This window comes from Pongo pygmaeus, chromosome 9 (assembly GCF_028885625.2).
Source record: "Pongo pygmaeus isolate AG05252 chromosome 9, NHGRI_mPonPyg2-v2.0_pri, whole genome shotgun sequence".
Taxonomy (NCBI): Eukaryota; Metazoa; Chordata; class Mammalia; order Primates; family Hominidae; genus Pongo; species Pongo pygmaeus.
In genome coordinates, this window is record NC_072382.2 from 14,480,979 (window position 1) to 14,503,734 (window position 22,756).

Below are 22,756 nucleotides of genomic sequence, written 5' to 3' on the forward strand. Positions count from 1 at the left end.
CTTCTAAAATACAATGGTGGGACTGGCAGAGGATAGTCATTTCAATTTCCAGTAGAGAAAATAAGAAAGAAAGAAGTGGGCAGCAGACCTAAGCAAGTCCAAAACCCAACAGAGAAAATTTTGTTAGATTTTTAAGGCCTGAGGATAATCCTCTGTGGTTCTGTCTTCTGGGTCTGCTAGGGGGCAGCCCTATTCTTTGTCACCCTGGGGTGGGGACCCCACTCCCTCAGCCCACTGGGGCAGTATTTTAACTCTTTAGGCTATTGTTGTCTCAGCCTGTATTGTATAAAAAATGCAAATATTTGTGACATAAAATGTCTTTCTATCTTTCCTCTTTCTTGGTTTTCTCTCTTGCTTATGTAAATAATATATTGGTTCTATATTTTATGCTAATTTTAATGGCTTTTATGTACACATACTTAATCTGTGATTTATTTTTATATGTGGTACAAAGTAGGTGTCCATTATTATTTTCTTGGAAATTGATAGCTTATTGATTTAATACTGTTTTTTTCCAATTTCATCTTTTCTCTATTGACTGGTAATGTTATCACCTATAAAATAATATGTGTTCACTTATACTTAGATTTATTTTCCAACTCTCTGTTCTTTGTTAAATTTTCCTTTTAGTGTGTAAATACTGTACTATTTTTATTATAATAATAGCCTAATAACAAGTTTTAATATCTAGTGCAGCAAATTATCTGATCCTCCTCAATCATTACGTAACTTCTAGACTTTCTTGGCATTTTTATGCAATTATTCATCTCTCCATATGCATTGTAGAGTAATTTTATTGCATTACTTCCAAAATGCTGTTGAAATTCTAAATGGAATTGCATCACAATTATGTGTTAATTTGCAGAAACTTGCAATTTTATGATTTTGTAAATTTGCATTCAAGAACATAATTTTTCAAAGTATTCAGTCCTTTTTAAAAGCTTCTTATTAAACATTTATAGTTTTGCTGTTTTTTTGATTGTTTTTTAAATTTCAATGTTTAAGTGGTTATTTCTAGTGTGAAGACAATCTATTAATTTTTGCAGGTTTTTCTTTTATCCAGCCACCTTTCTAAACTGTTTGACTTCTACAGTTGTTTTTCAGGTAGGTCTTTGGGGTTTCTAAGTATTCTATCATTTTATCTTAATGATAATTTTAATCTCTCTTTGAGGTTTACAGTGCATCAAAATTTTTGAGAAAAACTGATTTTTCAATATGCTTATAGCAAGAACGTAGAGAAAATACAGTTTATCTTTACATTTCTATGCCAAAGATAATTGACACATTTGGTGGCCTTTTCTATGCCTTACTCACTTCAACATACATCATTCACCATAATTTTTCATTTATATTAAAATTTTGATCTAATTATTATTAAAATTGGTACTTACGTTTGACCAATTGTATGTAGTTGCATTTAATGCAAAAGTTGCAATCTCAGTGCTTAATAGAATTATACCAAGTGTAGTCACACAAATAGTTATGCTGTTCATTACAATTGCTAAAGTAAGCTGTAATAGACATACGAAGAAAAATTGGTTATGGACAGCATAAACAGATGTTGCTGAAGCAATCAGTCTGTCCTACTGGCTAGAACATTCAAGTTAAAGTTTTAAAAAATCTGACTTTCTTTGATCGTCACAGAGGTTGATATCAGGACTCCACCTCAAATTTGTCTAGGAGCTAGTAGGATAATTTTTTTTTCAGAGGGAATATTTATTTGTTCATTAATTATACAATGCCTACAATGTACTAAACCTCAGGTTTCTACTCAAGGAGCTTTTAATCTAATGGGGGAGACATAATTACAAGCACAATTTCATTTAATAAAATTTCATTTAATAAAGTTGAATACATTTAATACAGGTCATGTATTAATACATGTATGTATTAGTCATGTATAAATAATGCATTTAATACATGACATACTAAATGATGAATAATCTAGCATACTGTGATTAGGATTTTCAATTTTAGCTTTGTGAATATCTAGAACTATGCTGCTGGAGTTGTCAACTAAAAAGATTCATCCTTAGTTCAAAGTCAGATTGTGGTATGCTTAGAGTGCCTCTGCACACTTATCCTATGTCCATTAATGAGGATAGAGAGGCTTATGAACCAGGATCACCTAAGAAGGTATCTATGTTCCTAAAAATTCTAATAAATTATTTATAGAATTAAGTGTACAACATTATTATTTTTGGAGAGTCCCACTTCCAGCATAAGAATGGGAGGAACTCTGAACCAGCTCCCCAGCCAAATTTGTAAAAATTATTTCAAAAATCTTAATCATTTAAAACCTCTGTACTCTGTAAACCTTTTTAATGGAATATAGCAAATAAAGGAACATTTATTCAAGAAAATCTACTCAGTAAACGCTGTAAGAGTTTCTGGTATGGTATCTGAACCAAGACCTGAACCCTCCCTCCCTACTCTCAGATCAGCAAGACCACTCTAGTTTGGAATAGCCAAAAACACGGGGCTCCCTTTCCTCAAAGATCCCAGTCAGAGTGCTATACTATCTTCTCAGGAGGGGTAGGCCATCTAATTAGCCTTTCTGGTCCCGCCCAAATAATTATGCTGAAGCTAAGTACCAAGTGAATGCAGCCAAGAGATGGGTGATCTCTTCTACCTAGCTTTTACTCATGGGATGGAGACTCTATCTTAGATGTGGCACTACTGAGAATACTGGGCTCTAATTGACCTTTTTCTGGCTTTGGGGTAAGGGTTTCACATCATGAGATGCAAGTTGAGAGGAACTGGGGCTTCTGTCCCCTCCCCCATTCACCAAACCCTTATCTCTTAAAGAGAAAGACTCCATTGTCCCTGCCCACTTCCTCACCCCTGCACCAGATCCTTAGCTGAGAGATTTTGGGAGAGAAATATGCTATAGAATAGAAATCTCCACTCTGTTCCCAAAGGAGGTGACTTCATTTATAGCATGTGGAGAAGTTTAGGCTTACAAGTACTCTCAAAAACAGTGAAAGTTGTGGTAAAAGGCACTTGGTAGGTGTTCACAGATACATTTTAGATACAGGCTAAACTGTAGGCCCATGAGTTTCCCAGAGAGAAATGGGAAAAAGGAAAGCTACGAAAAGCCCTTTTGGAGTCGGAACAAATCTCAAACACCGATTTTGGGAGCTATCCCCTCAAAGGAGCTCAAATTTGTTTGGGTTATTCTGTGAAGCAGTTTTTGCCTCAGAACAACCAGCAAGCACTAGTAGAGCTTAACAGCTGGGTATGGTTAGGGAAAGAGACAAAGAGAGCCTTTCCAAGATAAATGTCATCCCAGGGTGACTGTGGGCATCACAAGCCTGCACCCTATAAGGGGCAACGTCAGAGCTTAACAGTGAGGAGGGAGAAATAGACTTCACTGAAACAACCCAGACAGTTTTTTTCTAATCAAGTAAATAACAATAAGTCCTGGTGTGGGGGATGAGTACCCAGAGTTGCTATAATGTATTATCTAAAATGCCCAGTTTCCAACAAAACAATTATATAATAGGCAACAATATAAAACAGGCAATGAAACAGTCAAGTTTGACCCATAGATGATATAAACTGTAGGCAACAAAAACTGTGAGAGACCAGATATAATATTTAATAAACAAATGTTTCAAAATAGTCATTATAAAGATGTTTGAGCACTTAAGTGAGCCACGATTAAGGAAGTAAAGGAAGGTGTGATAACAATATTGCATCAAATAGAGAATATCAATAAAGATATATAAATCATTTTTAAAACACCAAATGGAAATTCTGGAGTTGAAAATTATAACAGCTAAAATAAAAAATTCATTAGAGTGGCACAACAGTAGATTTGAAGTGGCAGAAGAAAGAATTAGTGAATTTCAAGATAGATTGATAGAGATTATGCAACCTGAAAGACAGAGAGAAAAGTGAATGAAGAAATATGAATAGAGACTTAGAGAGATGTGAAATACCATTAAGGACAACAACATATACATAATGAAAGTACCAGACAAGCAGAGAAAGAGAAAGAAGCAGAAAATATATTCAAAGAAATAATGCCTGAAAACTTTCCACATTTATTCAAAGCCATTAATCTATACCCCCTAGGAATCTCAACAAATCCCAAGGAAGAAACTCACAAAGAAATCCACAAGTAGACATATCACAGAAAAATGCTGAAAGCCAACAAAGAGAAAATCTCGAAAGCAGCAAGAGAAAAATGACTTGAGACGTACAAGGGAACTCCAATAAGATTAACAGCTGACTTCTAATCAGAAACACTGAAATCCAGAAGGTAGTGGAATAACAAATTCAAAGGGTTCAAAGAAAAAAAAAAACCTGTCAACCAAGAATCCTACTTCTAGCAAAGCTATCTTTCAAAAATGAAAACAAGAAAAAGACATTTCTTGTTTTGTTCAGATTTTGTTCTGAACAAAAATCTGAAAGAATTTGTTGCTAGCATGACTTACAAAAAATACTAAACAAAATTCTTCAGACTGAAAGCAAGTGACTACAGATAGTAATTTGAATCTCATGAAAATATAAAGATCACTGACAAAAGAAGATTATACAAATATAAAAGAAAGTGTAAATGCAAATTTATCCTCTTTCTTCTACTAACTTATTTAAAAAGCAATCATATGAAACAATATGTATATAATGTATTGTTGGGTCTATAACATAGGGAAATGCAATATATTTGCCAATAACAGCAAAAGTGGGGGGAGGGGAGCAAATGTATTTTAAGCTAAGGAATTTACTCTAGATGTTAAACTTGAACCCACAGGAACAAATGAGGAGAACAAGAAATTATAAATAAAAAATTTATCATAAATAATAAATTGTAATGGTAAATAAATGGTAAATAACAAAAGCTGTAAATGTATACTTGTTCCTTTTCTTCTCTTTGCTTCTTTAAAAGAGATAGAATTATATAAAGTAATAATGATAATGTTATCTTGTGTTTGTAACATTCAGAGATGTAATACATCAATAATATCACATAAAGAGGTATTGAAATAGAGCTATATAGGGATAATGTTTCTATATTTCACCAGAATTAAATTAGTATAAATATGATGCAGATTTTGATAAGTTAAAATATGATGAGCCTTAGAGCGACAGTTAATGAAATAATTGAAATATACAGTAAAAAATTATTAAAAATTAAAATATTACATTAGAAAATATCCACTTAGCAAAAAAATAAAGCAGTCAAGGCAGAATAGAGAAACAAAAAACATAAAACATGGAGAAAAAGTAAAATGTCAAATGCAAACCTAACTATTTCAATATAAGATTAAATGTGAATTAATAAAACCATTCAATCAAAGGCAGAGATTGTCAGACTGGATACAAAAACCACATCCAACTATGTGCTGTCTATGGGAGACACACTTTAGATTCAAAGACACAAAAAGAATGAAAACAAAAAAACAGAAAAATATTTGTAATCCAAAGAACAAACACAAGAAAGCTACAATGGCTATACTAATACCAGACAAAATAAAATGTTGGCCGGGCACGGTGGCTCACGCCTGTAATCCCAGCACTTTGGGAGGCCGAGGTGGGTGGATCATGAGGTCAGGAGGTGGAGACCATCCTGGCTAACACGGTGAAACCCTGTCTCTACTAAAAATACAAAAAATTAGCTGGGCGTGGTGGTGGGTGCCTGTGGTCCCAGCTACTCGGGAGGCTGAGGCAGGAGAATGGTGTGAACCCAGGAGGCAGAACTGGCAGTGAGCAGAGATCGCACCACTGCACTCCAGCCTGGGTGACAGAGTGAGACTCTGTCTCAAAAAAAAAAAAAAGTGCTACTAGAGATAGAGAGGAACATTTTATAATGGTGAAAGGTCAGCTCATCAGGAAGATAAGAATTATAAACATACATTTTCTAAGAACAGAGGCTTGAAATACACAAAGCAGAACCAGACAGAAACAAAGAAAGAAATAGACAATTTAACAATCGTAGTTAAGGACTTCAATGACCCACTTTTAATGATGAGTAGAGCAACAAGGCAGAACATAAACAAGGAAATAGAAGATTTGAACAACGTTATAAACCAACTAGACCTAACAGACATCTGTAGAACATTTCACCCAACAACAGAAGAATACATGGTTTTCTGAACTGCACATGGGACATTCTTTGGAATAGACCGGAGTTTAGGGCATAACACATTTTAATAAATTTAAAAGGCTAGAAATAGTAAAGTATTTTCTCTAAGTACAATGGAACAAAATTAAAATTAATAACAGAAATTTGGGAAACCCCAAATATGTGGAAATTAACAACACACTCCTAAATAACCAAGGGATTAAAGAAGAAATAAGAAAATTAGAAAATACTTTGAGATGAATGAAAATGAAGATACAGCATATCAATACTTATAGGATGCAGACAAATTAGTGTTTAGATAGAAATTTATAGCTGTAAATGCCTATACTAAAAAAGAAGGACCCCAAATCAAAAACCTAACTTTCCATCTTAAGATAATGAAAATAAAAAAAAAAATCAAACCTGAAGAAAGCAGAAGGAAATAAAGTAGTAAAGATTAAAGCAAAAATTATTTACAAGCAAAATAGAAAAACAATAGATAAAATCAATGGACACAAAAGTTGATTCTTTGAAAGATGAACAAAATTGAAAAGCCTTTAATGAGACTAAAGAAAAATAGAGAAGTCTCAAATTAGTACAATCAGAAATGAATGTGGAAACATTACTACAAACCTTATAGAAATAAATGTGATTATAAAAGGATACTATGAGCAATTATATGCCAACAAATTAGATAACCTGCTGAAACATGCAAACTATTAAAACTGACTAAGGAAGAAATAGAAAATCTTAATAGACTATAAAAAATTAAGATATTTATATTTATAATCAAATCTTCTATGAAGAAAAGTGCAGACCCAGATTACTTCAGTGGTGACTTCTACCAAATATTTAAAGAATCACCTTCTTCACAAACTCTCCTAAGAATAGAAGAGGAGGGAACACTTCCTAACTCATTCTATGAGGCCACTATTACCCTGAGATCAAAATCAGACTAATGCATCACAACAAAAGAAAACTAAAAACCATGATCTCTTATGAACATGGACACAAAAATCTTCAACAAAATGTTAGTAAACTTAATACAGCAACACAGAAAAAGAAATATGCAGGCATAACTTGGAGATTCAGGCCACTGCAATAAAATGAATATTTTAATAAAGTAACAGATGAATTTTTTAGTTTCCCAATGCATATAAAAGTTAGGCTGGCTGGGTGCAGTGGCTCACGCCTGTAATCCCAGCACTTTGGGAGGCCGAGGCAGGTGGATCACAAGGTCAGGAGATCAAGACCATCCTGGCTGACACAGCGAAACCCCGTCTCTACTAAAAATACAAAAAAATTAGCCGGGCGTGGTGGCAGGTGCCTGTAATCCCAGCTACTTGGGAGGCTGAGGCAGGAGAATGGCATGAACCCGGGAGATGGAGCTTGCAGTGAGCCGAGATTGTGCCACTGCACTCCAGCCTGGGGAACACAGAGAGACTCCGCCTAAAAAAAAAAAAAGTTATGCTACAGTTTACAGTTTATTGTAGGCTATTAAGTGTGCAAGTGTGCAATAGCTTTATGTCTAAAAATGTACTTAATTTAAGAATATTTTATTGCTAAAAAAAAGCTAATGATCACCTAAGCCTCAGTGAGTTGTAATGTGTTGGCTGGTGGAGGGTCTTGCCTTGATGTTGCTGGCTGCTGACTGATCAGGGTGGTGTTTACTGAAGGTTGGGGTGCCTGTGGCAATTTCTTAAGATTAGATAACATGAAGTTTGCTGCACCCATCAACTCTTCTTTTCCCAAAAGTTTCCTCTGTTGTATGCAATGTTTTTTGATAGCATTTTATCCACCATAAAACTTCTTCTAAAATTGGAATCAATCCTCTCAAACCTTGACAGTGCTTTATCAACTATGCTTATGTAATATTCTAAATTCTTCACTGTCATTTCAGCAATGTTCATAGCATCTTCACTGGAGTAGCATCCACCTGAAGAAAGCACTTTCTTTACTCATCCATAAGGAGCAACTCTTTATCCATTAAAGTTTTATCAGGAGATTACAGCAATTCAGTCACATCCTATTTCCATCCCATCTGCAGTGATTTCCTCCAGCGAGGTCTTGAACCCCTCAAAGTTATTCATGAGAGGTAGTATCAACTTTTTCCAAAGTCCTGCTAATGTTGCTATCTTGACCTCCTCGTGTATGTCATTAATGCTCTTAATGTCATCTAGAATGGCGAATCTTCCAGAAGCTCTTCAATTTACTTTGCCGAGATCTATCAGAGGAATCACTAGCTATGACAGCTGTAGTCTTACAAAATGTATTTCTTAAATAACAAGACTTGAAAGTAAAAATTACTCCTTGATTCATCCCTGGAAATTGGATGTTATGTTAACTGACATGAAAACACAACATTAATCTTATACATCTCCACTAGAGCTCTTGTGTGACCAGGTGCACTGTCAATGAGCAGTAATATTTTAAAAGGAAGCTTTTTTCCCTGAGCAGTAGTTCTTAATATTGAACTTAAAATATTCTGTAAATCATGCTGTAAACAGATGTGCTGTTATCCATGCTTTCTTATGCCATTTACAGACCATAAGCAGAGTAGATTAATTCTTAAGGGCCCTAGAATTTTCAGAATAGTAAATGAGCATTAGCTTCAACTTACAGTCATCAGCTGCATTAGCCTCTAACAAGAGAGTCAGCCTGTCCTTTGAAGCTTTGAGCCCAACCATTGTCTGTTTGTCTCTAGCTGGGAAAGTCCTATAAGACGTCTTCTTCCAATATAAGGCTGTTTTATCTACATTGAAAATCTGTTGTTTAATACAGCCACCTTCATCAATTATTTTAGCTAGATCTTCTGGATAACTTGCTACAGCTCCTACATTATTACTTGCTGTTTCACCTTGTATTTTTATGTTATGGAGACAACTTCTTTCCTTAAACCTCATGAATCAACCTTGCTAGCTTCAAACTCTTCTTCTGAAGCTTCTTCATCTCTCTCGGTCTTCACTGAATTGAAAAGAGCCAATTAGGGCCTTGCTAGGGATTAGGCTTTGGCTTAAGAGAATGCTGGAGTTGGTTTGATCTATCCAGACCACTAAAACTTTCTCCACATCAGCAACAAGCTTGTTTTGTTTTCCTATCATTTGTGTGTTAACTCAAGCAGCACTTTTAATTTCCTTCAAGAATTTTTCCTTTACATTCACACCTATGTTAATGGTTGGGTGCAAGAGGATTAACTTTGGCCTATCTCAGCTTTCTATATGCCTTCCTCATAAGCTTAATCATTTATAACTTTGGACAAGAGAGAGATGTGTGGTTCTTCTTTTCACTTAACACTTACAGGCCATTGTATGGTTATTAATTGGCCTAATTTCAATGTTGTATCTCAGAAAATAGAGAAGCCCAAGGAGATGGAGAGGGACAAGGGTAAGGATGGTTGGTAGAGCAGTCAGAACGCACATATTTATCAATTAAATTTGTTATCTTATATAGACACAGTTTATGGTATGCCAAAACAATAACAATGTTAATATCAAAGGTCACCGATCACAGATCACTATGACAAATATAATAATCATAAAGGTCACTGATCACAGATCACCATGACAAATATAATAATCATAAAAAATTTGAAATATTGTGAGAATTACCAAAAGGTGACACGGAGACATGAAGTGAGCACGTGATGTTGAAGAAACAGCTTTGCTTGATGCAGTGTCGTTATAAACCTTCAGTTAGTAAAAAACCTCATTATCTGTGAGGTGCAATAAAGCAAAGCACAATAAAATGAGGTATGCTTGTACACTGTAAGCAAGTGTGATTTATTCCACAAATGCAAGGTTGGTTTTATCTTATACAATTAATTTCATATGCCATATCAATAAAATAGAAAAACACACATATGATCATCTCAATTGATATAGACAAAGCATTTGGTGAAAATCCTTCACTGTTTTATGATAAAAACACTCAAAATACTGGGAATAGATGGGATCTTTCTCAACCTGATAAGGAGCATCTGATAAAAATCCACACCTAACACACCTATTGGCGAAAGACTCAATGCTTTCATGAGGAATAAGACAGTGAGATATGCTTTCATTATATCTATTCAACCTTGTAATAGAAGTTCTAACCAGGGCAGTTTGGCAGTAAAGAAAATCCAAAAGGCATTCAGAGGGTCCGGTTTTATTATTCTGTATATGGATGGCCAGTGATCCCAGCACCATTATTGAATAGGGACTCCTTACCCCATTGTTTATTTTTGTTGACTTTGTTGAATACCAGTTGGTGTGGGTGTGCAGATTTATTTCTGAATAAACTATAGAAATAAAACAATATCTATTCCCATGTTCTTAAAAAAATTCAACTTTCATTTTAGATTCAGGGGGCACATGTACAGGTGTTATTTGGGTGCATTTTATAATGCTGAGGTTTGGGGTATGATTGATCCCATCACCCAGTTAGTACCCAAGAGGTAGTTTTTAAAACTTTCTTCCCTCCTGCCTTCCCCCTGTAGCATTCATCAATGTCTATTTTCTTATCTTTATGTACATATGTACCCAACGTTTTGCTCCCACTTATTATAACTCCACTAGCATTTGGTTTTCTGTTTCTGCGTTAATTCAGCTAGGACAATGGCCTCCAGCTGCATCCATATTGCTGCAAAGGACATGACTTCACTCTTTTTTATGGCTGTGTAGTATTCCATGGTATGTGTATATATATGTATATATATATCTCTCTCACATTTTCTTTACTCAATTCACCATTGATGGGCACCTGGATTTATCCCATGTCCTTGCTATTGTGAATAGTGCTGTGATGTACATGTAAATGCATATGCCTTTTTGGTAAAATGATTTATTTTCCTTTGGGTGTATATGCAGTAATGGGATTGCTGGGTCAAGTGGTAGTTTTATTTTTAGTTCTTTAGAAATTTCCAAACGCTTTCCACAGGGACTGAGCTAATTTACTTTTCCACCAATAGTGTATAAGTGTTCCCTTTGTCCTCATTCTCACCAACATCTATTTTTTGACTTTTTAGTAATAGCCATTCTGACTGGTGTGAGATGGTATCTCATTTGGTTTTGGTTTACATTTTCCTGACAATTAGTGATATTAAGCATTTTTCATGCTTGTTGGCTGCTTGTATGTCTTCTTTTTAAGAAGTGACTGTTCATGTCATTTGCCCACTTTTTAATTTGGTTATTTGTCTTTTGCTTGTTGAATTGTTTAAGTTACTTATAGATTCTGAGTATTCGTCCTTTGTAGGATGTATAGTTTGCAAATATTTTCTCCCATTCTGCAGGCTGTCTGTTTAGTTTAATAGTTTCTTTTTTTTTGCTGTGCAGAAAGTCTTTAGTTTAATTAGGTCCCATTTGTCAATTTTTGTTTTTGTTGCAATTGCTTTTGAGGGTTCGGTTTTATTATTCTGTATATGGATGGCCAGTTATCCCAGCACCATTACTGAATGGGGAATCCTTACCCAATTGCTTATTTTTGTTGACTTTGTTGAATATAAGTTGGTTTTGGGTGTGCAGATGTATTTCCAAATTCTCTGTTTGGTTCCACTGATCTATGTGCCAGTTTTTGCACTAGTACCATGCTGCTTTAGTTACTATACCCTTGTAGTATACTTTGAAGTCAGGTAATGTGGATGCTTCTGGCTTTATTCTTTTTGCTTAAGATTGCTTTTGCTATTTGGGTTCTTTTTTGATTCCATATGAATTTTAGAAATACTTTTTCTAATTCTGCTAAAAATGATAATTGGTGATTTGATAGAAATAGCATTGAATCTGTAGATTGCTTTGGGCAGTATGGCCATTTTAATTATTTTGATTCTTCTAATCCATGAGTATAAAATGTTTTTCCATTTGTTTGTGTCATATATGATTTCTTTAAGCAATATTTTGTATTAACTAGTTTTCCTTGTAGAGATCTTTCACCTTCTTGGTTAGATGTATTTCCAGATATTTTATTACTTTTGTGGCTATTGTAAATGCAATTGCATTTTTGATTTGACTCTCAGCTTGAATGTTATGGTGTATAGAAATGTTTAGTCATAAAAAGAATAAAGTACTGATATATGCTACAACATGAGTGAACTTTTACAACAATATATTGAGTGAAATAAGCCAGTTAACAAGAGATTACATATTATGTGATTCATTTTTAATGAAATGTCTGGAGTAGGAAAATAAATGGAGACCCTGTGTGGATTAGTGGTTGCCTAAGGTTGGGGAGAATGGGAAGTTGGGGATGAGAGTGATAGCCAAGGGGTACAGAGTTGCTTTTTGAGGTGACGAAGATGTTTTTGAATGGACTGTGTTAATAATTGCACATATCAGTGAATATACTAAAAACTATTGAGTTGTATGCTTAAAAAAAGAATCAATTAAGATAATACTTACATAGACAGCTAAAGACTTTCCCAGGTTTACATGAAAATAAATATATATGTTTTCAGAAAAAAGTTCCTGAACTCAAATATCTGCACCCCAAAAGGGAGTCACTTAATGCATATTATTTGAAAAAACAATTTAAAAATTATGGTACAAAAGACATATATTCTGGTGGGGCACAGTGGCTAATGACTGTAATTCCAGCATTTTGGGATGCTGAAGTGGGTAGATCACTTGAGGTCAGGAGTTCGAGACCAGCCTGGCCTACATGATGAAACACCGTCTCCACTAAAAATACAAAAATTAGCAGGGCGTGGTGGTGGGTGCCTGTAGTCCCAGCTACTTGGGAGGCTGAGTTGGGAGGATTGCTTGTACCTGGGAGGCGGAGGTTGCAGTGAGCTGAGATTGCACCACTGCACTCCAGCCTGGGTAACAGAGCAAGATTCTGTCTCAAAAAACAAACAAACAAGCAAAAAACAAACAAAAAAAAACTCAAACAAAAACATATATTCTACATTTATTTTCTGCTTTAACTTGAAAACATGAATAAGATATAATATTTTACTCTTTAGAACATGATTAAACCAAGAAACTTTTCAAGTAAAAAAATTATTGTTTTCTCCTCTTTTTTCTATTTTTCATGTTGGAGTGCCCTAGGGCTCAGTTCTTGTTTCTCTTTTTGTCTTTGTTGTGTTCTTTCCATTGGAGATCTCAGCAAGACTCCTGGCTTTAAATATCTTCATGTCTAAGATTCTCAGTTGAATCCATCCAAATGCTCAAGACAAAACCATGGCAGCCCTTATTACGTTTTCTTTTTTTCATCACACCTATCACCTTCTAACATACCATATTATTTCCCTGTTTGTCCTGTTTATTGTTATTGCTTTTATCCTGCTATTAGAATGTAAGCTCCCTAAGGGTAATAAATTTTCATCTGTTTGTTCACTGATGCATCCTACATACATAGAACATGCCTGACACGCAGCAAATTATATATACACACACACACACACACACACACACACACACATATATATGTATATGTATAGATAGATTGATTGATTGAGGTGGAGTGGGGAGATGGAAAAAAAAGGGCAGAAGACAGTGATGGGGATTAGGGAGAGAGTTACAAAGGGATCTAGGTCGTGACTGGAACTTGGAAATTACAATCATAATCTTCCCCCACCAATCCTCAAGTAAAAAAACCCAAAACTTCTTGTGAGTTTTTGTGAAAATCAGTCAAGGGGCTGAGTTTATTCACACCTGTTTCTTTGGGTGTTGTGGAGCAAATTTGGGACAGTATGCACCAATACAGAAACTAAACTATGAGAATGCCAGTTCTGGGAGTTTACAAAATCACATGGGGGCTTTATGGGCTTTGATGTCATCTGTACTTATATCTCTGGGGATGTAAGGTTTTCCGTGGAAAAGCAACACAAGATGACTTCTAAGTCACATGTTCACTCTGCTTGCAAACAAATTACAAAAAAAAAAAAAAAAGCTTAGAAAAAGGACTAGAATGAAAAATGATATTAACAGTGGCTACCTTGGGAATAGAAGTTAAAAAAAGTGTAATAGCTTAATGCCCATAATTATAGCTTCCAATCTGGGGCTGAGAAAAATGGCCTCTGACACCACTCTGACCGCCTCCTGAGTAGCTGGGATTACAGACGTGCGCCATCACACCCAGCTAATTTTTGTATTTTTAGTAGAGACGGGGTTTCGCCATGTTGACCAGGCTGGTCTCGAACTCCCGACTTCAGCTGATCCGCCTGCCTTTGGCTTCCCAAAGGACTGAGATTATAGGCATGAGCCACCATATGTAGCCCCAGGTACTGTTCTTTATGCTTACTTACTAATTTAATCCTCACAGCAACTCTTTGAGGTAGTTACTATTATTAACCACATTTTATTTTTTAGATGAGCAGAGTGAGGCACAGAGTAAAGTAATTTGCTCAGGGTTACACAGGCACTAGTAAGGCAGTCAGAATTGGAAAATTCAGGCCATCTGCCTCCAGAGCTGTGATCCTAATCACAAGGGGGCTGTGGGAGGCAGGAGGGAAGTTCTAAAAGCAAAAGGACCATCCTTTTTGTTAGATGTGTTGTCATGATATCTGGTTTGCGTTCTAACTGATGTTTCCTAGACCTGGTTTTGCTGAAGGCAATTCTCTTTTCACACATTATTTTCTCTTATCCATTCTCCTTAACTAGACACTAATTTTCTAATCTTATCCTAATTACATTTCTTCCCTTCCCAACGCTTTGACTCTCAGGGTCGAAGTTTTATTTGGTGGCTAGGTCTAGTGGCTCATGTCTATAATCCCTGCACTTTTGGAGACCAAGGCAGGAGTATGCCTTGAGGCCAGGAGTTCAAAACCAGCCTGGGAAACATAGCAAGACCCTTATCTCTGCAAAAAATGAAAAAATTAACCAGGTGTGGTGGCACACACCTGAAGTCCCAGCTATTTGGGAGGCTGAGGCTGGAGGATCACTTGAGCCCAGGAGCTCCAGGTTGCATTGAGCTGTGATCACCCACTGCACACCAGCCTGGGTGACAGAGTAAGACCTTGTCTTGAGTTTTATTTGGTTATGTATGCTCGTTGAGATAGCTTGAAATGATTTATTTCATGGAAACTCTCACGTCTGTCTCTGTATACAATATTATTGCTCACACTGTATCCTCCTCCAACACTCATGCACAGAGGATGCACTGGAGGATATCTTTACAAAAATTAAATATTTTTTTTTCATTTAAACATTTGGAAAAGTTTTTTTTTCCCCAAAAAAGTTGGCCCAGCAATAATTTCTTTTTTTGTTTGTTTGCACCAAGTAACATTTTAATCTTTAGAGTTGCTCCAAATATTCTGACATACCTTATATCTTGTAACAGGCTTCTGTATTACACTACTGGATCCTGAGTTGATGAACTGGGGATAGAAATAAGCATTTATAAACACACAATGCCTTATGATAATCCCCTCAATAGCTTCTTTCCCTAGAGCCAGTGGCATTCCTAATATCCAAAGTAGTACTGAATGAATTTCTGAAGAAAGTGATTTTAACATGAAAAACCCCCTTCGATGTCTGTAGTGACTGCTAGTACAATTTCTAAAGCATAGATTCACTCTTTCTCTATTATAGGGATGAAAAATGTTTTAAAGTCTCTGGTCATTAATGAGACCTTTGCATAGGTGATGGGACTTAGGGAGCTCACAATGATTTTATGAGGACAAGTTGTAGGCACTTCACTTGTTTTAATTGTCATTTATTGATCCCTTGAAGTGAATTATTAGAAAATATTCCTAGTGGCTAGTGTCATGGCTCTCACTTGCAAGAAGTACGTTTCTCCCATAATGTTATAAAAAAAATTTCATCAGTGGGAACAGTTTCAGAAAACATTAGATCTGAAGATTTATAGGTTGCCTTCCACAAATGTCATACCCTAAGTGCTATCATCACCTTCTGGCACTAATTGAAAGGATTGTTGTTTCTGGTATACCAAGAATTAATTTTTTTCCAGTAAATCATATACCTGTCTTCAATCTGCCTGCAGCAATAACAAAAGATGATTCAAACATACTAAGAAGGGGACTGGGGATCCTTCAGCCCAGGAAAATGAAATCCTGTCATGAAGGCAGAATCATCTTAGCTTGTGTTTGTTTGTTTTTACCTCTGACACTTTATTGCTGTGTCACTCTGTGAGAGTCACTTAAGTTCTCCAAGCCTCAGTTTCCCTGTTTGTCAAATGGCGATGAACGATAGCTATCTCATGGGGTTGTTGTGGCAATTAAGGTAAAACGAACTTGAAGTGCCTTTTGGAGGTGCCTGATACACAATAGATATAAAATCGAATAATTATTATCTACGGCTAAATATCTGTCATATGCTCCTCTTCCATATCTTGGGCTGAGGATTCTTTCTAGATGATTTGCAATAGGTGATTCATTGTATTATTTTAGTTTAAATGATTTGTCTTTATTACATACACTCTTTCCAGAAAGTTCTCAGTGTTGGTAAATGTCTTCTTCCACTTGAGGACTCCCACTATAGGAAAGCCTTAGAGAAAATAATGTCTTTTATCCAGAGCAAAGATCACCAGGCCCTTCTCTGGGTGAAATGACTGTACAGGGATGCCTCAGAGGCCTTTTCACAAAGCAAAAGGGACTGGGTTATACTAAATCTTCTCTCCCTTGAAGCCCTGTTTTTGCTTGAAAAGTACAAAGTTGTGGGTAAGGAGGTAATAAAACTCTCTTCTATGGAGAAATTTAACCTTGGGTAAACTTTCTGCTTCTGTAATTGGGCGTGCCCTTGGTGGGAATTTTGGCAACTGCTACCATGGAGTTATTATAATACCCTTATTCAAAACATCTACTTTAGAAATCTCTGTTTAATTTCCCCAAATTCCTCCTGTGCCCCTAGGTCTCCTTTTTTTCCCTCTCTTTCTGTATACAATCTCTCCAAAAATTGCCTCTGTAGCCCCAGGCATTAAGCTAAGGCCTTTGGATTTTTCACTCTGCAAAAGATAAGCCTTATAGTTACCCAAATAGCCAGTCTCTTTATTATTCTTCAAGCATACTCCTTTAATATATTTTCCTTATAGGCACCTCACACTCTCAAGAAAATTATTAAAACATGCAACAAACATAAGGCGTTTCTAAGTCTGTCACACAAAAATGGGCTCCTTTAAGTTAGAGATTGGGTCTTTAGCCCATTTCTAGACACCTGAATTCAGTAGAAAAAAATAAATGAATTGAAAGCAATAATACCATGGTTTACTCACAAAAAATGACGACAAAAATGAGTAAATTACTACAGCAATTATAGGGATAGGACCAGAACCACTTGAATCCTCTCTTAGCAAAATCCAATGAATCCAGAGAGTTCCCAGTGCACTGTGAATCAGGCCAATCATTATTTGCACAGCCTGTGAGAAGAGAGAGCCAACATTATTACTCAAGTCAAATCTATCACAGATGATTACAGTTTGGGTGACTGAGAGGTTAGGAGAATGTTTGCTTTACCCTGGTACTTCTGAAGCAGTAGTGAAAGAATTATGTGTCAGAGAGAAAGCAGGCTGAGTAGAGAAATGGCAGCCACAGTTAGGTGGTGCAGTCTCCTCATGTATTTAAACAGGGAGTATTTGCTTTTGTTTCATAGCAACCTTTAGAGATAACTAATATTTATTTTTCTAGTTGGTTCTAGTTAAGTAAAAAGCAGAGGCCTATTTGTTTGGCCCAGGACACACAACAAAAGGAGAGCTGTTGGCTCTGAGGACCCTTAAGGTTCTTCTTGATATTTGTCTCCGTCCCATGGTTGGTTCTCTGAGGCCAGCTCCAGCCTGTAGACTCAGCTCTTGTTCTCCACTGCGAATCCCAAATAGGAAATTTTGATCTTGCCTTACTTCCCTCATCCTCTCTTGTTTGTGACTTGGACCTCAGTTTCTCTCTGCTCTGCCTGCTCCTGCAACCAGTGCTGACCTTTGTAACCAATCTGGATCACAGCTCTAGACCTTGTTCAAAAAACAGGCAAGCAGGCCCTCTAGTGACTCCTGGTTTTCTATAGCTCTTATGTGAAGTGGTTCTCTGGGGCCTGCTTGGAGCTGGGCTGTATTCTCCAGCCGGAGTAGAGCCACCTGCACACACCAGTGACTAGGATATGTGCAACCACCGAAGGGGCCGTATTGGAGATTAAAACCCAACATCACCTGCCCTGCAACTAGTTTACCCCCTGGTGCCCATTCTTTCTCTCTCATCCATTTAGGTAGTTTTAAGTGAATTAAAGCTACTTCAATCAGATTACCTTAAAATTCATGTTCATAGGGAATATATGGGTTTCTGTTCTGGTATTGAGATTATGTAAAAGTATTATCCAGAGTTCTTCAGAGAAACAGACCCTATATATTTTATATATACATATATGTGTGTATAATATATATTATATGTTAGTAAAAGGAAAATAAATCTCAGGACCTTATCTTCATAGGTATGGGACAAAGGACAGAACTCAAAGTCATCCCTTTGCTCACCTGAGACAAATGCATATCTGATTGCTTCCTCTACCCTATGTTTATCTTATGTAAAAATGTAGATTTATTGGACTAGCCAAATGTATATGTAACTATTCCTGTATCCCCCTCTCGTGTAAATTGTGTATTCAGGGAATGGCTGATGAAACACTCAAGAGGATGCAACTGCTTGCCTCTTATCTAGTCACACCGTTTAAAAAATTTCTTCCTCTTTCCTCAATACCTGCACTTTTGCCTTTGAATACTGAGGTCTCCAGACCCTTTTCAGAAAAAGTATGGGTCACAATTTTCCCCGTTCTTTCCCCGGGTTCTTTCTCAGGCATGTCCTTAACCTTGGCAAACAAACATCTTAAAATGATTTAGACTTGCCTCAGTCGTTTTGATTTACTATGTATCTGTACATGTACTCTGTAAATTTTGGCTGGCAAGTCCAAAATTTATAGTGTGGGCCAGCAGGCTGGAGATACGGAAGAGCTGATGGTGCAGATGAAGCTTGAAGGCAGTCTTCTGGAAAATTCCTCTTGCTCCATGAGGGGAGGGATGAGGGAAATGGAGGGGGGAAGGTCAGCCTTTTGTTTCACTCAGACCTTCAACTGATGGAATAAAATCTACCCACATTATGAAGGGCAATCTGCTTTACTCAAAGACCAGTGACTTAAATGTTAATGTCATCCACAAACACCCTCACAGGAACAGCCAGAATAATGTTTGAACAACTATCTAGGCACATTTTGACAGAGATAAGTTGACACATAAAATTACCCATCACAAGTCAGCTTCGTGTCCACTTAGCAGTCCACTTACACATCTTGTGAAACCATACTTAATCTCCAAAGAAAGATATACTTTTGCCTAACAGCTGTCATGAATACAACAAAAAATGCACTAACACTTTTCCAGAAGAGGATGCAAAATTCTTGAGTGACGTTTACTCTTCTGTTGAAATACCACAACTTAAAAACTATATCATAAAGACAACACATCTTATGTTACATGATAAGGGGATAAGAGAGGGAAGAAAACAAAGGTATGTAATATACACAAACATGTTCATAACAAAATAAGGAAAAATACTCATGACAATTACAGTCCTTATTTCTGTAACTGGCCACATGGCTATAGCTGGTATTTATAATTATTTTCTCCCACTACCCATTCCATATTTCCTTTGCTTTCAGCAAGCACCTCAACAGGCTGTGATTATTTACTTGGTGGGTTGACCCAAACCATCACTCCTGAAGAGTCTGGGCCATCAGTAGTCCTGTTCTAATTGAGTTGTTGTAGTTTTCCATTGACCTTAATCACAGGACATGGTAATATGGAGATGCCCTAGGGGGCTTCCTGTATTACTAATATATACTTCCTTAACTGTGAAGAAATAGGCCAAATTTCTTCATGGTAGTCAGTATCGATAAACCCTTCTAGCACAATAACTCCCTTCTTCGCCAACTGATTCAGAGATAAAAAGTCCAAAATGGCTAGTTGGGAGTCCTAACTTCCAGTTCAATGAAATCATTATTATGTCTCCTGGTAGAAGCATTCTTCCATTGGAATAAAGACATCTGACAAGCAGAGTATAAGGTTTCAGGACAGGAAACAAATTTTTACTAGTAGGTAACTATGGGTAATAGCGAGTGGTGTCACTCGCATTTTCACTCCCTGATTTCTGGACCTGTGAATCCTAGCTGTGGGAGAAACACTCTGCTAGTGAACCTTCCCCCAGTTATGCAGGGTATTGCCAGCTAGCTGGTGCTGTAATTGTCTTCAAAAGTTCATTCCATCATCCTGTCAAACCAGCTGCTTCACAATGGTGGGGAACATGGTAAGACCAGCAAATTACATGAACTTGAGTTTATTGTTGTACTTCATTTGCTCTGAAGTGAGTTCGCTGATCAAAAACAATGCTGTGTGGCATTACCATGGCAATAGATATGGCATTCTGTAAGTCCACGGATGGTAGTTTTTGCAGAGGCATTGAATGCAGGGAAGGTAAAACCATATCCAGAATAAGTATCTATTCTAGTAAGAAGAAAACACTGCCCTCTCCATGATAGAAATAGTCCAATGTAGTCATTCTGCCACCAGGCTAATCACCCCAGGGAATAGCACCATATCAGGAACCCAGTGTTCATCTCTGCTCCTGGCATTTTGGGCACTTATCAGTGACTGTAGCCAAGTCAGCCTTGGTGAGTGGAAGTCCATGTGGCTGAGCTCATGCATAACCTCCATCCCTGCCACTGCCACCATGGCCACTTTGTTAATGGGCCCATTGGACAATGATGGGGTGGCTGAGGAAAGAGGCTGAGTGGTATCCACAGAACGGGCCATCCTATCTACTTGATTATTAAAATCGTCCTCTGCTGGCTGGGCGTGGTGGCTCACGCCTGTAATCCCAGCACTCTGGGAGGCCGAGGCGGGTGGATTACCTGAAGTCAGGAGTTCAAGACCAGCCTGGCCAACACGGTGAAACCCCGTCTCTAGTAAAAATACAAAAATTTGCTGGGCGTGGTGGTGCGCGCCTGTAATCCCAGCTACTTGGGAGGCTGAGGCAGGAGAATCACTTGAACTGGGGAGGCAGAGGTTGCAGTGAGCCCAGATTGCACCACTGCCCTCCAGCCTGGGTGACAAAAAGAGACTCCGTCTCCCCGTCTAAAAAAAAAAAAAAAAAAAAGAAATCTTCCTCTGCTGAGGTTGCTCTTTGGTGGACATTAACATGGGGCACAAATATCTTTATGTGTTTTGCCTATTCGGAAGTCTATCCACAAACCTGTTCTCCAGACTCCTGTGCCACCACTTTTCTAATCATATTCATTTCAAGTCCCTGACATTCCAGCCACAACACTGGCCACAGCCCATGAATTAGTACACAGTCACATACCCAGCTATTTCTCCTTCCAAGCAAAATATACAATCAGGTGTACTGCTTGAAGCTCTGTCCACTGGGAAGATTTTTCTTCATTATTTTCTTCAGGAATGCCCCCAGAAAGGGGCTATAGTGCTACAGCTGTCTACATTTGGGTTGTGCCTGGGTATAATGCAACCTTGGCTGGTCATGTTTCTTTACCTGACAGGATAACCCAAACCTTTAATCCTGAAGAGTGTGGGCCATTCATAGGCTTGCCTGGATTGAGTTGTTGTAATTTCCCATTGACCTTAATCATGGGGCATGACAGTACTAAGAGACACCCTAAGGGATCTCCTGTATTCCAGACATATTCATTTTTACCTCTATTCATTGTGAAGTAGTGGTCCAATTTACCCTTGGCATCCTGGATTGATCACCCTAGCTAACATCGTTAACTCTCATTTTTGCCTGTTGACTCAGAGGCATGAGGAGCCCAAAGTGGCTGGGGGGCAGCTTTAACTTTGAGTTAAAGAAATCATTGTTGTTGCTCCTGGTAGAAGCACTCTTCTCTCTGGAACTAAGACTTCTATACCAGACATCTTGTTAGTTTGACAAAAATAGAGCATGAAGTCACAGGGACAGGAAGCAAAAATTTTGCTAGTGGGTCACTGGGGTAATGGTGAGTGGTGCCACTCCTGCTTTTATCCCTTGATTCCTGGACTTGTGAATCCTGGCTATGAGAGAAAGGGTACTAGATATTGGATGCTGATTTAGAGCATATACAGGCTTCTAGAGAAACTTGTCCCAGCCCTGTAAAGTACTGTCACCAAGCTGGCACTGTAACTATAACTTCAAAAGGTCATTCCACCATTCTAGTAAGCTGGCTGCTTCAGGATAATGGCAAACATGACAAGACAGTGAATTCCATGAGCATGAGCCCACTGCTAAACTTCTTTGGCTATAAAGTAAATTCCTTGGTCAGAAGCAATGTTGCATGGAATACCATGATGGTGAATAAGGCATTCTGCAAATCCATGGATGGCAGTTTTGACAGAAGAATTGCATACAGGAAAGACAAATCTATGTCCAGAATAAGCATCTTTCAGTAACGACAAAATGCTGCCCCTTTCATGATGGAAGTGGTCCAATATAATCAACCTGCCTCCAAGTAGCACCTTGGGGAATGGTGCCATAGTGGGGGCTCAGTGTTGGTCTCTGCTGCTAGCAGATTGGGCCCTCAGTGGTGGCCATATCCAGGTCACCCTTGGTGAGTAGAAGTACATATTGCTGAGCCCATGCATAATCTCCATATCCGTCACCGTGGACACTTTTTCAATGAGCTCAATGGTCAATAACAAGGGCGGCTAGGGAAACAAGCTAACTAGTGTCCACTCAATGGGTCTTATCCTATCCATTTGATTACTAAAAGCCTCCTCTGCTGAGGTCACCCTTTG

General features: G+C 37.5%; 1 protein-coding gene across 23 annotated transcripts in view; it reads right to left on the reverse strand.

Moving 5' to 3' along the window:
- The window catches only part of LOC129008307 (membrane-spanning 4-domains subfamily A member 8-like), a 111,721-nt gene that overhangs the window by 10,846 nt on the left and 78,119 nt on the right, over positions 1-22,756 (reverse strand). For 14 of the 23 annotated variants that reach the window (XR_010127551.1, XR_008492509.2, XR_010127552.1 and 11 more), the window contains 3 exons: positions 17,213-17,356; positions 15,306-15,359; positions 1,392-1,511 (listed from right to left, as the gene is read on the reverse strand). Coding sequence is in view for 8 of the 23 variants with exons in the window: in XM_054440368.2 (XP_054296343.1) it covers positions 1,392-1,511; positions 15,306-15,359; positions 17,213-17,356 (318 nt within the window). In the remaining 15 variants the exon portion in view is untranslated. Of the gene's footprint in view, positions 1-1,391; positions 1,512-15,305; positions 15,360-16,102; positions 16,258-17,212; positions 17,357-22,756 lie in introns of all 23 variants that reach the window. The other 9 variants (XR_008492518.2, XR_008492514.2, XR_008492508.2 and 6 more) reach the window with 2 other exon arrangements.